Source organism: Protopterus annectens, chromosome 8.part0 (genome assembly GCF_019279795.1).
Source record: "Protopterus annectens isolate FY-2018-M chromosome 8.part0, PAN1.0, whole genome shotgun sequence".
NCBI classification, from domain to species: domain Eukaryota; kingdom Metazoa; phylum Chordata; order Ceratodontiformes; family Protopteridae; genus Protopterus; species Protopterus annectens.
This window is the reverse complement of record NC_056741.1, coordinates 1,921,641,309-1,921,662,304: the sequence shown is the minus strand read 5'-3', so window position 1 is coordinate 1,921,662,304 and position 20,996 is coordinate 1,921,641,309. Positions and strand designations below refer to the sequence as shown.

General features: G+C 42.8%; 1 protein-coding gene across 3 annotated transcripts in view; it reads right to left on the bottom strand.

Moving 5' to 3' along the window:
- E2F4 (E2F transcription factor 4) overlaps window positions 1-20,996 on the bottom strand; it is a 503,847-nt gene that overhangs the window by 321,665 nt on the left and 161,186 nt on the right. For all 3 annotated transcript variants that reach the window (XM_044081422.1, XM_044081423.1, XM_044081424.1), the window contains exon 3: window positions 8,054-8,215. In XM_044081422.1, coding sequence (XP_043937357.1) covers window positions 8,054-8,215 — 162 coding nt within the window. The remainder of the gene's footprint in view (window positions 1-8,053; window positions 8,216-20,996) is intronic.

The following is a 20,996-nucleotide window of genomic DNA, read 5'->3' as shown; positions in this document are numbered from 1 at the left end:
GTTGGAGCAGACAGCTTGTCGGTTCCGAGCTGGGCTAGAGATGTGTCTGCTCCAGCCGGAGCCGACGCAGGCTTCGAAGCAAGGGTATCTGCTCCAGCCGGAGCCGAGAAAGGTACCGAAGCCAGGGTATCGGTGCCGATCGGCGCCAATACTATAACTTCTGTCTGTCAGAGACATCTTCTGACAGCACGAGTCACACTTCTTGAAACCTGAGACCCTAGTGTCTTTAGACATGTATGAGTCCTAACACAAACACACACACCTCTCAGTCCAAAAAAAAATCACACTGACTATACAAAAAACTAAGTACAGTGAATGAACACACAAACCTAAACAAATCCTGACAGGAAACTGTTTGGGAGGGTAAGGCCTAAGGCCTGAAAAAAACAGAAATAAGGATAAGGAACAGGAAGCTAACGGGAATGGAGCTAAGTGAATCGGGTAACTAAACTATAAAAGAAAAATTTTAAGGTACTGGGGAGTCTAAATTTCTCAAAAAAGTAATTAAATTCACTTACCAGGAGCTGGCAAAAAAAGGTGACCTCATGAGCGAAGCGGCAAACGAGATCTGGGTAATCACCGCCTTGCATCATGGGATGTGGGGCTGCCTCGAGCTGGTAAAAGTGACTCTCGAGCTTAGCAAGTGCCGAGTCGGAGCAGAGGATCGGCTCCGAACCCATCCAGCAAGAATGAAGGCGAGATTGACAACTTAACATCTGAAGTAAGGTTTGAAGCACAGTTCAAAGCCTATTAAGTATAATGCACTCTAAAGGACATCATATCCTTGTGAAAGGTTAAAAACAGCCCTCGACAACTAAAGTCGGCAGCTCTGTAAGCAGAATAATAATCTTTAAGACTATAAATAGGAATTTCAGATATGTCAAACCAGCCAGTCTGGACAGAGGGCAGGCAACCATGTCAGCCACGGGGGAACACAACCATTCAAGGATCCACTATCAGTGCCAGGCTGCATTTTTCCCCCCATCCCAAAAGGTCAGGATGGGGAAGGTTAAATGGATGCTCCATATATGACTTGATGGCTGCAGAGTACATGAATATTAAACATCCCATAATACTGCCTGATAACAGTTCATGGTGTTTACAGCACTAAAAGTATACATATTTAAAAAACAAAATGTTACAAAACAGCACAAAGCAAAATGTAAACTTAAGGAATCAAATATTTTCATTATAAATTAATCTCTGAAGAATCTGCTGTAACAATTCTGAGCACACTTCTGCCCCCTCAAAAAAAAAAAAAAAATCAAGTTGGCAGTCTTCCTCATATAGCATTTTCTCCATACTTACAAACCCCAGTATTTCATAACTACTACACAGTCCATATGAAATACTGAAGTGTCAGATAACCACAAAATGCCACATTTGTCACAATCACTTTTGTACTCCTAGAAGTGGTTTCATAATGTCTGACGCAGGTGCTCTTTGCAACACACACACAGACACACACACACACACAAACAAACACACACACACACACACACACACACACACACACACACACACACACACACACACACACACACAGACACACACACAGACACACACACACACACACACACACACACACACAGACACACACAGACACACACACACACACACACACAGACACACACACACACACACACACACACACACACACACAGACACACACACACACACACACACACACACAGACACACACACACACAAACACACACACACACACACACACACACACACACACACACACACACACACACACACACACACACACACACACACACACACACACACAAACACACACACACACACACACAACACACACACACACACAAACACACACACAAACACACACACACACACACAAACACACACACACACAAACACACACACAAACACACACACACACACAACACACACACAAACACACACACAAACACACACACAAACACACACACAAACACACACACAAACACACACACAAACACACACACAAACACACACACAAACACACACAATTTCATTTGTCCAAACTACAAATCCAATGAGAATGGAGATTTAATGCTGAACTTGTTTTTTGTCCACTATTTTCTTTTCCAGTTAAATTATGCAGTGGGGGAGCACCCTGACTGAATGACTAAATAACCCAGTTCAGCACAAAAAAAAATGATCAGATTGGGCTTTCAATTACACTTTTTGTGCTTAAATGCCTTAGACTGGGCGCCGGGCTGGCAACTAGACACTGTAAAACTCCAAAGCCAATCATGAGCAGACAAGTGATCCGCTGTGGCGATCCCTAACTGGGAAAAAGCTGAAAGTGCTTAAATGCCTTTTTTTATAATTTATTCACCTTTCAGTTTACATCCAGTCATGATTGGAAATTATAATGATGCAGTCCTGAATAAGAACATGTTTCCAGTGTTTTATATGGCAATTCTGTAAACAAACATTTCACAGACTCTGATCTTTTGACAATTCTGTTTTAACCTTGGAGAAATTAAAACAGTTTTGAATAGAATGGGAGGCTTCTGCCCAAAAGCATAAATGTATGCACCTGGATAAATGTTACTCCTTAATCAGTGTAGCACCTAAACATAAGTATTCTTCTCTGGTGCCAAATGATGCAGATTATCTTACCCTTAGAACCCATGTCTTCTTGGTTTATTATCTTACCCCATTTTTTTCTGCTAGAACCCTGAGCAGCTGCAAGGGGCTACTTCACAGGATAAAGCTTTTAACACTTCTCTCCTTTCTGCATTATCGGTGTTCAAACTAGAGATACTAATCCTCCCCAAATCAGTGTTCAAGAATGTCACAGTTCAAAAACTCATTTGATGCAACTAAGGTGGGATAAACACTCATCTGGAATGTCCTTAACCACTCACTCAAATGAATAGCTGCATAAAATCTCTCTGGTAGAGATCCTTGTGGCTTCAGAACAGCTTCCATCTGAAGCATACTAGATAACCCCTTTCCCTAGCAAATCGCATGAACTTCCATATTCCTGACATCTCCAACCACTTCTGCCAACACCTGTTTTTTTGTAACCACCTTCTATTACTCCCAACAGGAAACCGTGCTCTACGACCAAGCAGAAACGGACCCCCCCCCCACAACTTCTCCTCAACCTGTACAAAAGTCATCTTTGTTCTCCCTGAAAACAGGTTACAGATTATAGAGGAAACTGAACAAAGATTTAGCAATGCATCCAGTGCAAAATATGAAATCTATAATTTCTACCAATGTAAGAAAAACCTGATACTGAAACAGGTCACAGACCGACCAGTGAGCGAGTAGTGGACATGCTGCAAATAAATTAATATCCTGCACTCAAACCACCCCCCCCTTACAAAATAAGAAGTCAGCCTGGGTCACAACATGCAGAGGTTTCATCTCCAGAAGATTCAGTTTCCAGTATCACAATTTAGCACTGGAGACAAGAGAACCCAGCACATACTTCAAAACCATCAGAAATCGAAATAAATCCCTCATCTCTGATACAGTGGCTGCCATCCTACAGTCTCGCATGAAGAGGAAGTTTAATGCTAAAGGTTGCAACAGTGGTTGCAACCATGTCATAATCCATGGCATGTGCCCACTACTGCAATGTGCACGTATCCAAAGTAACAGCTCAATAGTCTCTAGGCAGGAGAAATCCAAATTCACTTCTAGGTGAGCAGCAGTAATACAAAGTCAAAAATAAAGAGCCAAAAAAGTCAGTATGCAGAGTGCGGGAATAGCAGACAACAGTTCTGCCGTTGTGGAAGGTGGATTCCATTAAATTTAGATGTAGGACAGCAGCGACAGCAACAAGCTGCCCTAGAAATTTTCTAAACAATTTGAGGAACAAGCACAATGAGCTGAGCTCCATGAAAGGCTTTACTACACTGGCTTCAGGGGAGGAACGAGGTTCAAAAGGCAGGATTTGAGTGAGTTATAAAATACCTGGCTAGATAAGTGATGTATACTGTTTGCAACTAAAATGTCAATATGGTTTATTTTCATTTAGATAATTATGCAACCGTCATACGTGCCAATTTAATAATGAGGTTTCTTAAATTTGAAGGAAAAAAATCACACAGGCACCATATGAAGTGGAGGCACAGTCTTTTTTTATGCATCCTTGTTTTACTTATTTTTATATATTTTATTTTGCATTTGTTAACCAGGTTAGTCCAACTGAGCTTTTGGCTCATTTTCAGTGAAGACCCGGGGAGAAAAGCTCCTCAGCGACTTTAAAAATTTAACAGTTAAAATTTAATTTACAATACTCTGAAAATTACATTAGGGTACAATGTCATATAGAAGGAATAATGCCTAAATAATTCTTGTTCATAAAGGTTCATAGATTAGTACGAGGCTAATTGCCCTTGTGAGCCATTTTAAGCCTAGCCAATTATCCCTTGTGAGACTCAAACCCTGAACCTTGTGCTTGTAAGGCAAACACCTTAAACATTAGGCCACCCTCCCATGTATACAGTATGTATACAAAAAAATAGCATTAAGATAAAGTGGTTAAAACCAGTGAGACAGAGAGGTCAAAGTTTGTTATGATAGACAGGGGAGGAGAGGAAATTTAGGGAGGGTTATAACTGAAAAAGAATAGAAGGGAAAGAGATAGTGGGAGAAAATGAATAAAAAAGTGAGGACTGGTGTAGGGAGGGGTATTCGAAGCTGGGGTAGGGTAGACTACAGTGGCAGGACCATTCTTTTTTTGTTAGGCATCTTCCAGTGGCTAGCTTGAAATGCTTGGTATGGTCAAGAGACAATTCCTTGGGGTAGTTGGCCCCAAGATGCAGCAAGGTTATAATTATAGAAGTAAACATCTTGTTTTGTGTTAATAAATCTGTAGCAAGTCTTAGTCTGAGCTGCGTGGTGTCCTGGTCGGGGAATATTCAGATATAACAGATAAAAGGCTAGGGCAGAAAGAAAGCAGAGGATGGAGTGGATAATTTGCAGATGAATAGTAGGAGCAGATGTGGGAATTTGTGCTAGTCCAGTTGCCTAAGGGATAAGCAAAGGTGAGACTTGCAGGTTTGGTTTGTTGTGAATCTGGCCACCTTATTACAGGTAGTTTCAAGTTTTGTAATGAGTGTGGTGTTAAGGTTTGTGAATAAGTGACAGCTGTATAGAAGGATGGGAAGAAGAAATGCATGGTAGAGTTATTCTGGCTGTGTTGGTTAATTATCTTATTGCGGTAAAGGAGTCCAAGTTTCTGGTGAGTTTTTTTTAATAGAATTCATAACATGGAGATTAAATTTAAGCTGATCATCTATTAGGACTCCCAGCAGTTTAGTGCTAGGTTCAGCAGTAATGGTGTTATTGCTTAATAGGATGGTAAATATGGTTTTGAGATTGGTGAGGTTCTTGGGGAGGAAGAGTAGTAGCTTAATTTTCTTAGGATTGAGAATTAATTTATCACAACGCTATGTCTCTGTTTGGGTCTTTTGGCTTTTCCCGGTTAGGGGTCGCCACAGCGGAACTCTGGTCCGCTAATGATTGGTAGTGGATTTTTACGTACCGGGTTACCAGCCCTGACACACAACCTTCAACGAAGGCACGCCCCATTCATGTATGCCTCCACACAGAAGACGCTCTAGCCGAGAATCGAATGGGACAACGTCTTGCTATGAGGCGACAACATTACTGCAGCACCACAAAGCTATGTCTCTATGGCATTGAAAGATGCCTGGGAAGTAGAGTGGAGGTCTGATGAATTAACTGCAATGATGATGACATTAGAGTCATCTGCATACTGTAGAGGTGCAGAGTGGGGACAAGAGGTGTAAAGTAGATTAGTGAAAATATTAAAAAGAGCAGTGGCCCACGTATGGATCCCTGGGGGGACTCCCATTGGCACATTGAGGGGGAAGGGATAGTGCAGACAGCCATTTAACAGCTTGCTGGCGGTTAGAGAACCAGGAAATAGTGGGAGGAGAGAATTTTAAGTAGGAGAGTTTGTCCAAGAGGAGAGGAGAGGATGGCAGACTGTGTCAAAGGCTTTGGAGAGGTCCAGGAACAGGCATGAGACAAGTTTATTGTTGTCACGGGCCAGAGATACAGTATTGATGAAGGATTAGTGCAGTCGTGGTACTGCGTTTGGGACGGAATCAGTGTTGAGTGCGTGAGGAGGTTTTATTTTAGAAGGTACTGCATTACCTGCTTGTGAATGCATTTCTCTAGAATTTTAAAGAGGGGAGAGAGAGTATAGCAATTGGTCTGAAGTTTGATATATCAGAGGAATTACCGCCTTTGTGAATGGGTAACGTAAATCATTGTTTCCATATTGCTGGGACATACGATTCAGAGAGAGCGGTTAATCAGGATGGAAACTGGATAGGCTAGGGGTTCAGCAATCTGTAGGAAATAGGAGGGTAGATTATCAGCGGAGGGGAAGCAGGGTTTGAGTTTGGAGAGTAAGGATTTTATATAGTTAGTGGATACAGATTTAAGGGAAAAAGAGTAAGAAGGATTGGAAGGAGAAATAGAGATTGTGAGGTTATTGGCATTTTTCCTGGTGGGAAGAGAATTGATTATGGATGTTAGTGAGTCAATAAAATGATTGTTAAATGTAATGGCAGTTTCTTCTGGAGTTTTATTTGGACAAGGGTTTTGAGGGGAAGGGTTTCCCAGATGCAGTTTGTGATTGATTGGAAGGAGAAATAGAGATTGTGAGGTTATTGGCATTTTTCCTGGTGAGAAGAGAATTGATTATGGATGTTAGTGAGTCAATAAAATGATTGTTAAATGTAATGGCAGTTTCTTCTGGAGTTTTATTTGGACAAGGGTTTTGAGGGGAAGGGTTTCCCAGATGCAGTTTGTGATTGATAGTGCTCCAGAATGTTTGGGGGTCTGATTTATGTTGTGGGAAGGTTAGCATAGAAGTTTTAGTCTTTGTTGATAATTTTCTTTATTTGGTTCCCAAGTTCTTTATAGGTCTGTAGGAGAGAAGGGGTCTTAGATTTAGTCCCCAATTTCCATATCATGTCTCGGTTTTTCATCAGGGTTCGAGCAGATTTGGTAAGCCAAGGAGCTGCGTTAGATTTGATTCTAATTGTGCGGAGAGGAGCTAGGGAGTTCAGAATGTTAAAGGTGGTGTTGAAAGAGTGGACAGCCTCATCTAAGGGGAGATTAGTGAGATGAGACCAGTTAATTCTAGAGAGTTGGTCAATGAAAGAGTCAGGACTGAAGGTTGAGATTTTGCAGGAAGTGATAAACTTGAATGATCTGGTGAAATGGGGAGCATCGCTGGTTACTGTGATAGGGCATTTGGAAGGATCTCAGGTTTATGGTAGGTTTGGGGGGTGAGAGACCAAAATCCAGTCCAGAAGAGAGCTTGGAAGGTATAACTTATTAAAGGTAGGGGTAGTGATTAGCTGTTCAAATCCATGCAAGTTGATACAAGAGGTAGTGTTGGGAGTTTGAACTGAGATCCAATCAATGTTTACGGCCCCTAGTATGATGGTTTCATTACGGATGGTCAGAGGTGGGATAGGATGTTTTCAAGTATGTTAATATCTCCAGGGGGATATATATTGCTACTACAGTTATGGTGGTAAAGTTAAGTTTAAAATTGGCAAGTAGGAATTCGCTGTAGAGAAAGAGGGTGGACTGGACTAATTAGAGAGGTGATCAGGGTACAGTACGGCTACCCCTCCTCCTTTTACCAAAAAGATAATTAGAAGACTGACTTTAGAAAGACTTTTTTCTTTGGAATCAAACCTTTCTAATATGACAAGACCTAAAATCGGCACAAGTCTGGATGCTGAAAACACCCTGCAGGAATGCAAGACAAAACACTGCATTTTCTTCATCTGAAAACTATAAATGTTGCACAGCTCAGCTTGTGAAACTAATTTTCCACAATAAAAATATAACTCAATATGCATCACATAAGATTCTGTGACAGCAGAGCCAAAAGTAGACTTATTTTACAGAATCAAAAGGCATAACCCCAACACATGCTAAGCAGGCAAACAAGATTAGACGAGGAACAGAACACGCAAAGAGCGAAGAAATTCTTTCATGTATCTGGTGCCGTTTAAAAGGATATCTGCTGTTCTCACTATCATCCGTGACATTACGGATGCTCTGCTGAACCCAGACCTTCTGCTGGTCAAGTTCCTTTTCTCTTCTTTCCAGTTCTTCAATCTCTGCCTTCAAGTCAATCAGCTTTTCAGCAATCTCGCGTGTATTACAGCCAGGGCCCACACCTCTGGAACAAAATATGAAGTGTTAATTACCAAAATACATTACAGAAGAGAGTATGCAAATAAACTACCTAGAAATTTTACGGACTACACTTTAGCTAAAATTGGACAGTGTGCTGAATAACAAAGTTGGTGGGCCTTGTTTTTAGGAAGTCTTCAATCCAATAATCATGTCAGTATTACTTGTGCCTGGCTGTGGAGTACGTTTATAGCCACAGTTCCAGTCCACCACCCCCTCCGCACAAAAAGTGGGAGAAACTTCCCAAAGGGAAGACAACTGACCTTCAAACCACTTAATCCACACCTAAAACTGACCCCAGTGGTTTCCAGCCCAATAAATTCTGCTTAACAGCACCAAACATTAGGACTGCTTTGCTTTACAGGTTCATATAGGCATATGTCCTTACATCACCACTGTAGTATTCCTTACGAATGGGGATTCACTGCCATGAAGCCATCCGTCCGGCCAGTTTACGAGAGTCTACGGTTGCTTTAAGATATGCTGAACGTCACCTGCACACTCTTTGCGTAAGGTAGGGCATGAAGGTGACGTTCGGACATACCATCCTCAGAACTTATTTGCCACCACTGCCAGTCTGTTGCATACATCCATCCCCCCCCCCCCCTACTGTTCCTGTTTATTAGCATTTGTGCTTGCTTCTGTTTGCTGGAGTCCTCACAGTTGCAGACAAGTACCCAGTTGGATTTTTGGTTACTTTTTCTATTTAGGGTTTGGGGTTAATGTCATCTATGAAGGGTAAATGCCAGTGTGGGAGACTGACTCCCCATAAAGACTGCCACAGTAAGTGTCTTTTGCCTTAGTGCTGCTCACAGCCATATATGTCTTGTTCACTCAGTCAGGTGTTTGACCCCAAAACTCTTCGTAGTAGGCTTCTTCCCTACCCTTGTACCTTGATAACCAGTGACTTAAGCTTCTTGCTGCGGGTACTATGGATGGAACGTCCTGCCCCACGGTCAGCCCTCTGGGAAGAAGGTGCACAAGGCAAGACTGACCTCTTCTGCCAGGCGTTTCTCCTGAGGAGATTATGCCCTCGCAGGCTCACCCGTTTATCAGATTCTTCCACCGCTTCTGGGTTGGAGGTCAGTGAGGATCTGACAGGCAGCATGTCCGACTAGGATTTGCAGGGGTCCTTTTTGGGCATTTAGAGGGAACTACAGTTGACTGTTTCCAAGGGGGTCTAGTGGGGTTCTGCAGTTTCTCTTTAGGGAGGAGGTTCCTACTGCAGTTGTGGAATGCCGTCCTAAGTCTGGGCCTTCTTAGGTTTCCAGGAATTTAAAAAAAGGGAACAGAAAAAACAGATACGTTTCATCTGCTCCTAGAGATCCACAAAGTGAGTTGGCAGTCCTTCATTCAGGGGTTATTTAATGCTTTACTGTCACTGCGGTCCCCCTCAAGGGGTTTCCGTTCCTGCTCCTCTCTTCCCCTAAAAAGGCCCAGTGAACTACATTCTTCCGAGAGGAATTCTGATGATTACTCCCTTGCTTACTCTACCCAGATTCCTTCTTTAGATTACAGGTCTGAAGAGGAGGATTCTCATACTCTAGATAATCCCTCTGATGAAATTTCTTTTGGGTACACAATCTCTAGAATGATGGACTAAGGAGGATTCTGCCCAGGTTTCCGATATCCATAAAAGAGGTACTACGAGTTACTGCAGTTGGAATCTCATAAACCTGCGGCCATTCCTCCTGTCTTGCCTGCTTTATTGGATGTGGTTTCCACTGCCTCTAAAGCACCAGATTCTCTGCCCCCTGTTCCCAGGAAGTCATAGGTTTTATATGGTGCCCAAGGATTGTTCTTGGTTTAAATGTTCTGCTGTTGACTCCTCTGTGTCTGTAGCCTCTGATAAGCCATCACAGTTGCTTCCATCACCCAAGTTACTGCCTTCTGACAAGGACAGTAGGACCATGAATAGGCTGGCTTTTATGGCCATCATCAGACCCATATCTACCCTAGCTTTTATGGCTATTATCAGACCCATATCTCTAGACATGTCTCTGCTCTTCTTACTCAGATCTGTCAGGTTTGTTCTGATCTTCCAGACTGAGTAAATCTTCTGCCCTTTCCTTGCTTGGGACTTCCTCTCAGGTAGTTAGTCATTCTATCAAATGTAGTTATGATGCAACATATGTCTCTTCAAGGGCTGCTGCTTCTACTTTGGTTTTGAGGGGATATTCATGGCTTCAGCTTCAACCTTTGCCTGATGATATTAAGGCTAAGTTGCTGGATGCTCCTCTGGATAATACTTGTTTGGTTTAAAGTCTATTCAAGACGAGGGGAAGGCCTTACAGGAGCTTAAGCATGTTTTTCTCCTGTGCCTAAATTTCAGTGGAACTGCCCTTCTAAGCCAGCCTTTGTTAGTCGGCAATCTCGCCCTCCTTCTAAAGGTAAAAAGGGTAGTAAACTGACTCCTCCCGTTAATGCCACTCAGACTGCAGGGATTCTTAAGCCTTCCTTTCCTGACAAACCAGGTACTGTCCGACTATCCACCAATTCCCAGACACATTCCTCTCTCTCTGCCACTCTTCCTGTTTGGCTCCAGATCAGCCAGGATTCATGGGTTCTGTCAATCATTCAAGGGGTACTTCATGGACTGGGATTTCCCACCCTTCTTTAATGGGCAATCCTCAGCCTCCTCAGGAACAGCTTCCTCCCCCCCCCCCAAATATCCTTTGGGACCTCTTGTCCCAGGGTATTACTCAAGAAGTGTCTGTGTCCCAAAGGGGGAAAAGGGTTTTATTCAAGAATATTTTTAGTACCTGCTTGTTAACCCTCTGCTGTGAGATTTAGTAGCCTACCGCATTCCCAAAGCCACTTCCTCCCTCCACCTTTTTGTCCCCTCATCTTATCCCTTTGGAATAGCTTCTTGCCTACCTCCTCCAGCTGCTATTACTCCCCTGACCACTAGGTGGCAGTCTTTGCCTACACTATATTCTAGCATTAAAAACTATCCCTCAGGTCCTACACCCATTCTTTGGCATTTCAGTACAATTCTAATCCCCCTCTCTGCACATGAGAACCTCACTCTCGCTTTACTAAATCTACACATCTGATAAGCTTATATACTCTGCTCCCCAGTTTTCACTTTAGTTACTTCGGTATTACGCCAAACACGAAAGACAGCCGATTGTCTTCTGGCTGACCCCATCTTACTGCTCTTGTCCACACTGTTCGCCCTGCGGGCTCACTTCGCTCCCCTACCCCCAATTTCCACCCACCCCCAGGGCACCTATCCTTATACTGCTAGAAGCCACACCCCCACCCCACATCTTCTGCCCTTTCCTTGCTTGGGACTTCCTCTCAGGTAGTCATTCTATCAAATGTAGTTATGATGCAACATGTGTCTCTTCAAGGGCTGCTGCTTCTACTTTGGTTCCGAGGGGATATTCATGGCTTTAGCTTCAACCTTTGCCTGATGCCAATAGCTCGACATATCTCGTTTCATACTCAACCATCTGTTACTAATTTACTCGCACCTTCCACGATCTATACTTTCCTCATTAAACAAACTCACCTCATTCACCCTTCTATAACCCCTTATTTTCTCATTACTTACATTCCCACATTCTCTCATGTCAAACCCTGGCTTACTAAAACTCTCCCAATTTCCTCCTCTTGCCCATAATTCTTTCCACTCTACTTCCATCTCATAGCCTCACAGGCTATTTCTAAGCTCCTTTCAATTTCAACACTCCTTTAAATAAACTTCCCCTTTCTATCAGCCTCACAAACACATAACATTACATCCTCATCAGCCTACCTTCTCCCACAGTTTCGCAGATTAAACCATATTAAGTATTTCCAAACCAGAAAAATAGACTATTTTATGTAAACTAGCAAAGCTTCCACACAATCCTCAGTACCTACTACTACACAGCGACATTCATCCAACCCCAGGGCCTGGAAATACATTCCCTGACTCCCATTCTTCCTTCACCTCTATTTCCCATACCCCCTCTTCTTCCTCGAGCTCTCTTCTCATTGCCCACCTCAATATTCGTAGTTTAAATAACAAAATTACCCAACTTCATGCCCTACTAGACTTGCATTCCTTTGACATCCTACGTCTCTCAGAAACCTGGCTCAAACCAGTTAAAGACAATGATATCATCCCTCCAGGTTATAGCATCCTTAGAACTGACCGTCCTAACAAAAAAGGGTGGGGGGGTAGCGATATTGTTTAAATCTGAACTACAGGTAACCTCACTAAAACACTCAACCTCCCTCACCTAGCAATGCTGAAATCTTCATATTCAAGCTAAAAATTAATGCTAATAAATCTATATACATAATTTCCTCTTACACCCCCCCCCCCCAGCCAACAACATAAGTACTCTTGAAATATCCTTAACTGGCTTTCCACATCATTCCCACAAGAAACTATTCTCCTTGGAGACCAATACTGACTGGAACTGTTGTACTTCTGACAAACCTACTTCTCACATTAATCTCTATGGTTTCTATCAAACCATCACCGACCATGCCAGAACCCATAAACCCAGCAAACAAACTACCTTAGACTGCATACTAGTCAACAATAACCCCCACTCTTACAAAATAGGCATACTTCCTGACATTAGTGACCACTCTCTTACCTTTATAACTAGACAAAAGATCACCATTCCCACTCAACTAAATTTTAGAACCACCCGGAACAAAAAGAACCTGAACCTACATAACTTTCAAGCAGAGCTAAAAGCCTGCAATTGGTCACCCCTAAAATATCTACCTCCCACTGAAGCAGTCTCTTTAACAATACATTCCTAAATATCCTTGAGCACCATGCCCCCTCTCGTACTATTAAAATTAGGAACAAACCTGCTCCCTGGCTCTCAAATGAGACAAGGCAAAAATGAGACTGAGAAATAAAATCTGGAATATATGGAGAAGTACCAAAGACCCTATTTATCATTTAAACTTTAGACAGCCCAGGAATGCCACTAAAAAATCAAAGTTCCTCGATAAAAACTATTACCTTAAATTCCAACAAACCCAATATCTAAACCCACAAAAATTCTGGTCAGGATTAAATTACTCCATCCTGGACAAGCCAAAACACCTACCCCCCATCTAACTTGACTCAATTCTCGCAACCCAACTGCTGATATCTAACAAATTATTTTCAGAAACTGTTCAATCTTTAACAAATACGTTACCACCCGTTACCACCACTGACTCATCCATGCCAACCACTGACTCGTCCTTGCCAACCACCCTACCCCAAGTATTAAACTGCAGCCTGTCCCAACATCTCATACACTCCCTACTTCTTAAGCTTAAACCATGCACTCCCATCAGCGGACCTCCCAGCTGAATACCTTCAAATGGCAGCTGGAGTGCTTGCCTACCCTGTTTCCATCTTAACAGGACCATTACAGAAAGTTCCATCCCATCCCTCTAGAAAGTCTCATATTGTCCCACTGCGTAAGGATGAGAACTCAAATGAACTCTCAAACTTCCGCCCCACAGCCCTACTTTCCCCCTTACCAAAAATTATGGAGAGATGTATTCACCATCAGCTACTTGATCATCTCCTCCAAAACCATCTACTAGTTGACTGCCAGCATGGTTTTAGGCCTTTCCGTAGTGCAACTGCTCTACTATCCTTTTCTTACCTCATTAATAAAAATCGTAACAGCTTACTGTCCTCAGCCCTCTTTATTGACCTCTCAAAAGCATTTGATATTGTTAATAATCAATTACTGTTAAGCTCACTCAAACCACTTTCACTAGATACCCAGACAGTTAATTGGTTCAAGTCCTATCTAGGAAAGACAACAAGTAGTCCTCTGGGAAAGTATCCTATCTACTCTTCTCCCTATAACTCGAGTCCCACAAGGCTTTATTCTGGGACTCCTCTTCACTATTCATAAATGATCTGAAAATCTCCCTTCCACAAACCACCTGCATACAATATGCAGACAACTCAACATTAATATGTTCAGCCTCCTTGCCTACTGGACTACATTAGAGTACCCAAGCAGTATTTACTTTAGTTGAAAACTGGTTCAATCAACGCTGTCTCCTCCTTAACCCCAAAAAACTAAATTGATATTATTCTCTCCCACTCAGAAGTCTCCCATCAACTTCACAATTATATCCAATAATGGTACTGTAATAACTCCGGACACAACCACCAAACTTTTAGGTGTAACAATTGATCATAATCTAAACTTCGACACATATCAACCTAACCATTAAATCAGTTAATAAACTTGGTTTCCTCTAGAGACTTAAACCCTCACACCTCTAGCTAGGACTACTACTGCCTGAACTCACTTAATCTCCAACCTTCTCTATGCATCCCCAATCTATACCAACTTATCCAAAAACAATCTTTATAAGTTGTAAACGTCCTATAAACATAGCTAGATTTGCCACTGGTGCCCCTTTTTGAACCCACCACTGCCAAAATCTTAAATTGCTAGGATGGCTGGAATTGCAAAGCTAGATTCTTTTCCAGCAACTTACTACTATGCACAAGACCTTACACCATCCCACAGATACACCCATACTCTTTACCCTTATCTGCCCATATAAAAATGTAACAACCCTTCAATCAGCTAATAAGGTACTAGTAGCTACCCTAAAGTCCAACAACAAATCTGGAGATAGCTTGTTCTCAAACTACTAGTAACATCTGGAACACTCTTCCAACTGAACTAACAGCCCTTTCTTCTACCCCACTTTTCAAGCAGCAATTAAGAATCTTCCTTAAAGCCCAATGGCTTTGCCCATGCACAAATCCTGACTGACACTTTCTCCCCTAGCAGGACCATTCTTTACCTTCTTTAACATGCTATTTCAGGTGGTCTGATATTCTCTACAATTCCTACTGTAGTAGCTCACCTCCTAAGGTTTGGCAAACTTTATAAACAATGTATATATAAACAATATATATATAAAAAAAAAGTTGTAATCCTTTTACTCAATTTTTAACTTCAGTCGGGTATATTGGTATCATACTGTAACAGTACTATATAAATGTTCCTGTATTTGAAATGTTTTACCTGTCTGACATTATCAGTATTGTATATGGTCAAGATTTCAGTCTTGTAAATTGTCTTAGTGTAGAGTTTTTCTCCCCAGGCCTTCGCTGAAAATGGACATACATCCAGTCGGACTATCCCAGTCAATCAATAAATAGCACCAAGAAAAGAAAGTACTTTGAGATCTATTCTAGACCTCTCCCATCTGAGCACCTTTCTGAAGGTGCCTTCTTTTCGGATGTTGTCCCTTCAGTCCCTTTTTCCTCTTGCTCCCTCAGGCTTTTCTGGCATCTCTGGACCTCAAGGATGCTTCTCTCCATATTCCGATCCATCCTCTTTTCAGGTGATTTTTGCATTTTTCTGTTGCTTCCTGGCTTTTTCAGGTCTGTGCTTTGCCCTTTGGCCTTTCTACTGCCCCAAGGGTGTTCAAATGCCTCGCTCCTGTGATTGCCTTTTGCAGGCTTCAAGGGATCCAAATATTTCCTTATTTGGATAACCTGCTGATTCAGGAGTCTTCACTAGGGATCCTTTTGCAAAGTCTTCATTTTACCATTGGTCTTCTTCAGAGCCTGGGGTTCAAAACTTCAACAAGTCTTCCCTGGGGTTCAAACTTCAACAAGTCTTCCCTGACTCCTTCTCAGGATCATGTTTTTCTAGGTTGCTGGTTTCAAACGGTGCCAATGCTGGCATCCCTGCCTCCTCCAAAGGCACTCCTTTCTTCCTTTCAAACTCTTCTTCCCCTGGCCTCCGTTTCAGCCAGGGAGTTTCACACCACTCCGATGCTTCCCTGGCAAAACTCCACATAAGGAAGTTCCAGTGGTTTCTGAAGTCTGTGTGGCTTCAGCATGCGCATCCTCTAGGACTTTCCTTTTCCTCTTCTCCTGTGTGTCAAGAAGAACTTGTGGTGGATTCAGCAGTTGTCTCAGAATCCAGGACTCTTTTCAGCCTCTGCTTCCCACTCAGATCTGTTCCCAGACTCCTCAAATGTGGGATGGGGAGCAACGTTTAGCTCCTTGAGGGCTCAGGGAGTGTGGTCGCCTTGTCAGTGGAAGGGGCACATCAAAGAGAAGGGCTCTTATGCTGGCTCTTCAGGCCTTTCATCCTCTTCTCAGCAGCGCCTCTCAAGGTATTCACAGACAATACTAGTCATGTGGTATATCAACAAACAGGGGGGGGGGGGTAAGAGTGCCTACCGTCTTTGCAGGCTGGCACTTCTGGTATGGGATCTGGCTATCCAATATCATGTTTGCCTGAAGAGTAATTCACATTCCTTCATATCAGAACATTGTGGCAGACAATCTGAGCAGGTCCTTCACTCAATCCCACGAATGGATGCTTCATAGGGATGTGTTTCTGGACATTGTTCACCAGTGGGGTACTCCTCAACAGACAGCTTCCTCTATTTTGTGCCAGAGTCCCAGGTCCTCTGGTATGAAAGGTGGACGCCCTCACATTTTCTTGGAAGGGGATGTTTCTTTATGCATTCCCTCCCCCATCCTCTCATTCTGACAGTCCTGTTCAGGATTCAACAGGATGCTCCCAAAATATTGTTGGTGACTCCCTTTTGGCCATAACAGCACTGGTTCCCTCTACTTCTGCATCTAGCCAGAGGCAACCATTACAAGTTATCGCATAAGGTGCATTTCTTCACACAAGACGAGGGGTCTCAATCTCCATCTGTCTGCGCTTCAACTGAAACTGTGGGTGATAGGGTTTTGAGTCCTCAGACACTTTGAGGATGTGTGGCAGGAAGCCAGGAAACCCATTACTAGGAAATCCTACTTATCTAAACGGAAGTTTCTACTTGGTGTCTTCATCATGACCTGGACCCACTTTCTGTGGATGTTTCCTTTGGTTCTTTGTGTGAGTTGCTCGATGTTGGTTTGGTCTCTTCTTCTATTAAGGCCCATATATCAGCTCTTTCTGCTTGTCTGCCTTTAACTCCCCAGTTAGCTTCTAGATTTAAGGCTAAGCAATTTCTTAAAGGCACCCTTAATATTAGACCTCTCAGGAAGCCTGTTCCTCCTTCCTGGGAACTTAATTTTGTTCTAGAAAATGTTTCTGTAGCTCCTTTTAAGCCTGCTGTTATGGCTTCCTTGTAATACTGTTCTTGGAAGACCATTCTTTTGTTTGCTCTAACTTCTGCCAGACGGGTGTCTGAGTTGCAAGCCCTTATGGCTTGTCTACCGTTTGATATTCCATGAGGACAGGGTGCCCTTGCGTACTAATCCTTTCATGCCCAAGGTCGTTAAGGAGCTGTTACTTAGTCTATTAAATTTGCCTGCTTTTTCCCCCCTCTCCCCAATGACGGTGAGAAGGTACTACATACCTTAAGATGTGCATAGACAGCTCAGATTTTATTTGGATAAAACTAAAGCTAAAGCTATCAGAGTTTTACCAGTCATTTGTTTCCTTTCATCCTAGGTCTTAAGGTTTGGCTGTTTCCAAGCAAACTATTTCCACTTGGATTTCAAAGGCTATTTACTTTTGTTGCACTTTTCATGGTGAGAGCCTGCCTTCTATAAAGGCTCATTCCACTAGAGCTGCGGCTTCTTCTGGTGTTTTTTCAAAGGATAAGATGGCAATTCTATTTTTGAAGATGCTACCTAGACTTCTGTACATACCTTTACCAAACATTACCAGTTGGATGGTACCTCCAGGTCTAGAGCTGGTTTTGCTGCTGCCGTTCTTTATGGCTTCTTGGAGGGTTCTCCTGCTTCCTCCTCCCAGGTTTCTTCTTGAGGTTTTGCACTCTCCTATTCGTAAGGAATACTGCAGCGGTGAATGCAAGGACATGGTACAGTTGTGTAAAATCTTACCATAATGGTAGATGCCTTGCCTTCACCGCTGCAGTATTCACTCCCTCCACTGGTTTTCCTTGGACTGCTGTTCCTACTGGGGCAATCTGTTCAGAGGATGGTACACCTGAATGTCACCTTTACGCCCTACCTTATGCAAGGAGTGCACAGGTGACGTTCAGCATACCTTAAAGCAATGGTAGACTTTTGTAAACTGGCCAGATGGAGGGCTTCACAGCAAGGAATCCCTATTCGCAAGGAATACTGCAGCGGTGAAGGCAAGGACATCTACCATTATGGTAAGATTTTACACAGCTGTACAACAGCAGAAATCTTCACCAATACAAAACTAGAATAAATATAAAACAAAAATGGCACTGGGTGTTACACTGTGCCAACAGAGGAACAACTCAAACTCCAATAGCGTAGAAAAGTTTAATCACAATTTACAAGAGCAGTGATTTAACTTTTCTACGGTATTGGAGTTTGAGTTGTTCCTCTGTTGGCACAAAACTAGAAGAGTCCGAAAACTCAAAAGTGCAGTGGCCTATTATGCCTTCAAATGCAGATAAAGGAAAACTGCCTTTGATTAAGCTAAATTCTCTCACTTTTCTCTCTTCATATAGGATCACTAACAGAGATACGAAACGTTCCCAGCCAGCAGGCCAAAACTGATGCAAGCACTTGTAATATACCCAAGTGATATTTATGAGGAATAGACAGACCACCACAAGTTACTCATGCCACTTGCCAAAATTTTCAAAACTAGTCTACACTTACCATTACTTTAAACAAAAAGTAGTTAAAGTAATGGGACACACTCTACATTATAGGATCACAGGCAGTTACTAAGCTAATGGCCTGAGGGCCCTTACAAGCCTAGACAAATTTTACCCTTTTTACCATAATCAGCACCTACTGTCACTGTCCAAGAGCTAATTGCCCAGATTGTGTTTGAAGACTGCCAATGAGGTGCTCTGCTTGATGTGAAGTGGGAGTCTATACTAAAAGTGTGGTAACCTCTGGGGAGACCACTCTATCCCTCCAGCAGGCTACTGATGTCACATAACAGGTTTAGGTATTTAGAGCGAATAACCCCTGTGCCATCTGACTTGTGGATGTGCAGGATTTCCAATAAAGCAGGGCCAGAGATCAACTTATATGCAAGGCACAGATGGCCCTCGAACAGTCTGTATTAAACAGAATAAAAGTGACAGTGATTTCAGCCGATACACATAGGATAGCTGCTGAAGACCTTTAATTTTCTTAGAGAGGAACCTTTGTGCCCTCTCTAATTGCTGCAGGTGCTCTAAAAGGTACATGTCAAAAGAGGCATTTTACTCCATTAGCCTACTGAGTGAAGAGTATAGGGAGTTGATAACTTCACTTTCACGAGGCAATGGCCTTACTTGGTGAGCCATATAGAAGGTCTTTCTTACCACTCTGGAGACAGGCTGATCAAAGGCAAGGTTGACGTCAACCTGAGTGCCCAGATCTTTCACCACTGAGTGCATACTTAGGGTTTTGCCACTGATGTGATAATTTGCAGGAACATCGCTCTTGCCGAAAGGGATACCACATTTCTTTACATGGAGTTTGAGGCCATGACTTTGGCACCAATCATTTGTTTGGCTAAGACCTTCTTGAAGGATGTGGACATCATTTGGAGACTGTATGACTGCACCCAGTTTCCAGTCAGCAAACTTTATCAGCCACAGTCCCTCGGTTTTAGCTTGTACTTTGGATAAACAGATTCCAATCAGTAGTGGTCCCACGACTGATCCGTGGAACATCATTGGTAACAGGGTCTGCTGTTGGAGGTGGATTCCCTTATTTTGACTGTATGGGTTTTTATCTGAGAGCAAGTTCGCAACCCATCTTACCATACAAGGGTTGATGTCCAGCTGGGATGTGTGCGTCACTGATGCCAGACTAAGGGACAGTGCCAAATGCCTTGGCCAGGTCTAGGTATGCTTTCCCCTCATCCAGGACCCTTGTGACCATCTCGAAGCCCATCAGGTTTAACAAGTAAGATCTCCCCTTGACAAATTCAAACTGGGTAGGATCTAGTGTTTGGAAATTACCTATAGTTTTGTTAAGGTACATGATTCTCTCAATGGTCTTGCAGATAAAGATAGGCTAATGGGTCTGTAGTTCGCAGTGTCAGTAGAAGCACCACCTTTGGAAGGGGGATAGTGACCACTTTCCATTCAGCTGGAATGAAGCTGGTGCGTAGACCGTGACTGAAAAGAGTAGCCAATAGTAATGCTAATTCTTGTTTCAGCACATGCAAGACGCAGCCTGTGATGTTATCAGGTCCCATTGATGTTGTGTTTTTGTTCTTAGAAAGGGCGTTTATGACCTGCTCTCTTTAGATATAAGAGAGGAGGACAGGAGGTAGAGACGTCATCTGGCGGGGACTGGGAGTAAAGATTAATCTGGTGGTTGTGAAGATCTAAAATCTTAAGTGGCCATCAGTTTCATAGCCTCCAGTGTCATACTGCTGGTAATATATAGACAAGTACACTGAAAACATACAAGTGATTTCATAAGTGCAACATGGTCACAACAGTATGCAGAACACTGCTATCCTGACTACGGGCCTATGCAATCCACACACAAGAAGAGGTTTTACACTGAACAAAGTCTTTAGGCTTGCTCTCCAGACTACTTTAAGTGTTTCAATGGCTTCTAGTGTTCACTTGTCCACAGTAATACTAAATTTGCACACACACAGATGACTAGTAATGCACCTACCCACCCATAGGATAAGCTGGTAATTAAACACTACAGCCTTCTGTCACGGGTCAACCAATTGGACCGCACTCAGCTTTGGTCATCAGAGCCCAAGGAACTCTAGTTACTGCTGCACTCTAGTTAATAAGCCAGACTATAAATACAAATGACAAGTGTGTAGCAGATTGTTGACATTGGCCAGACCAGTCATATGCTGTAAAAGTGGATAAACAAAGGCATT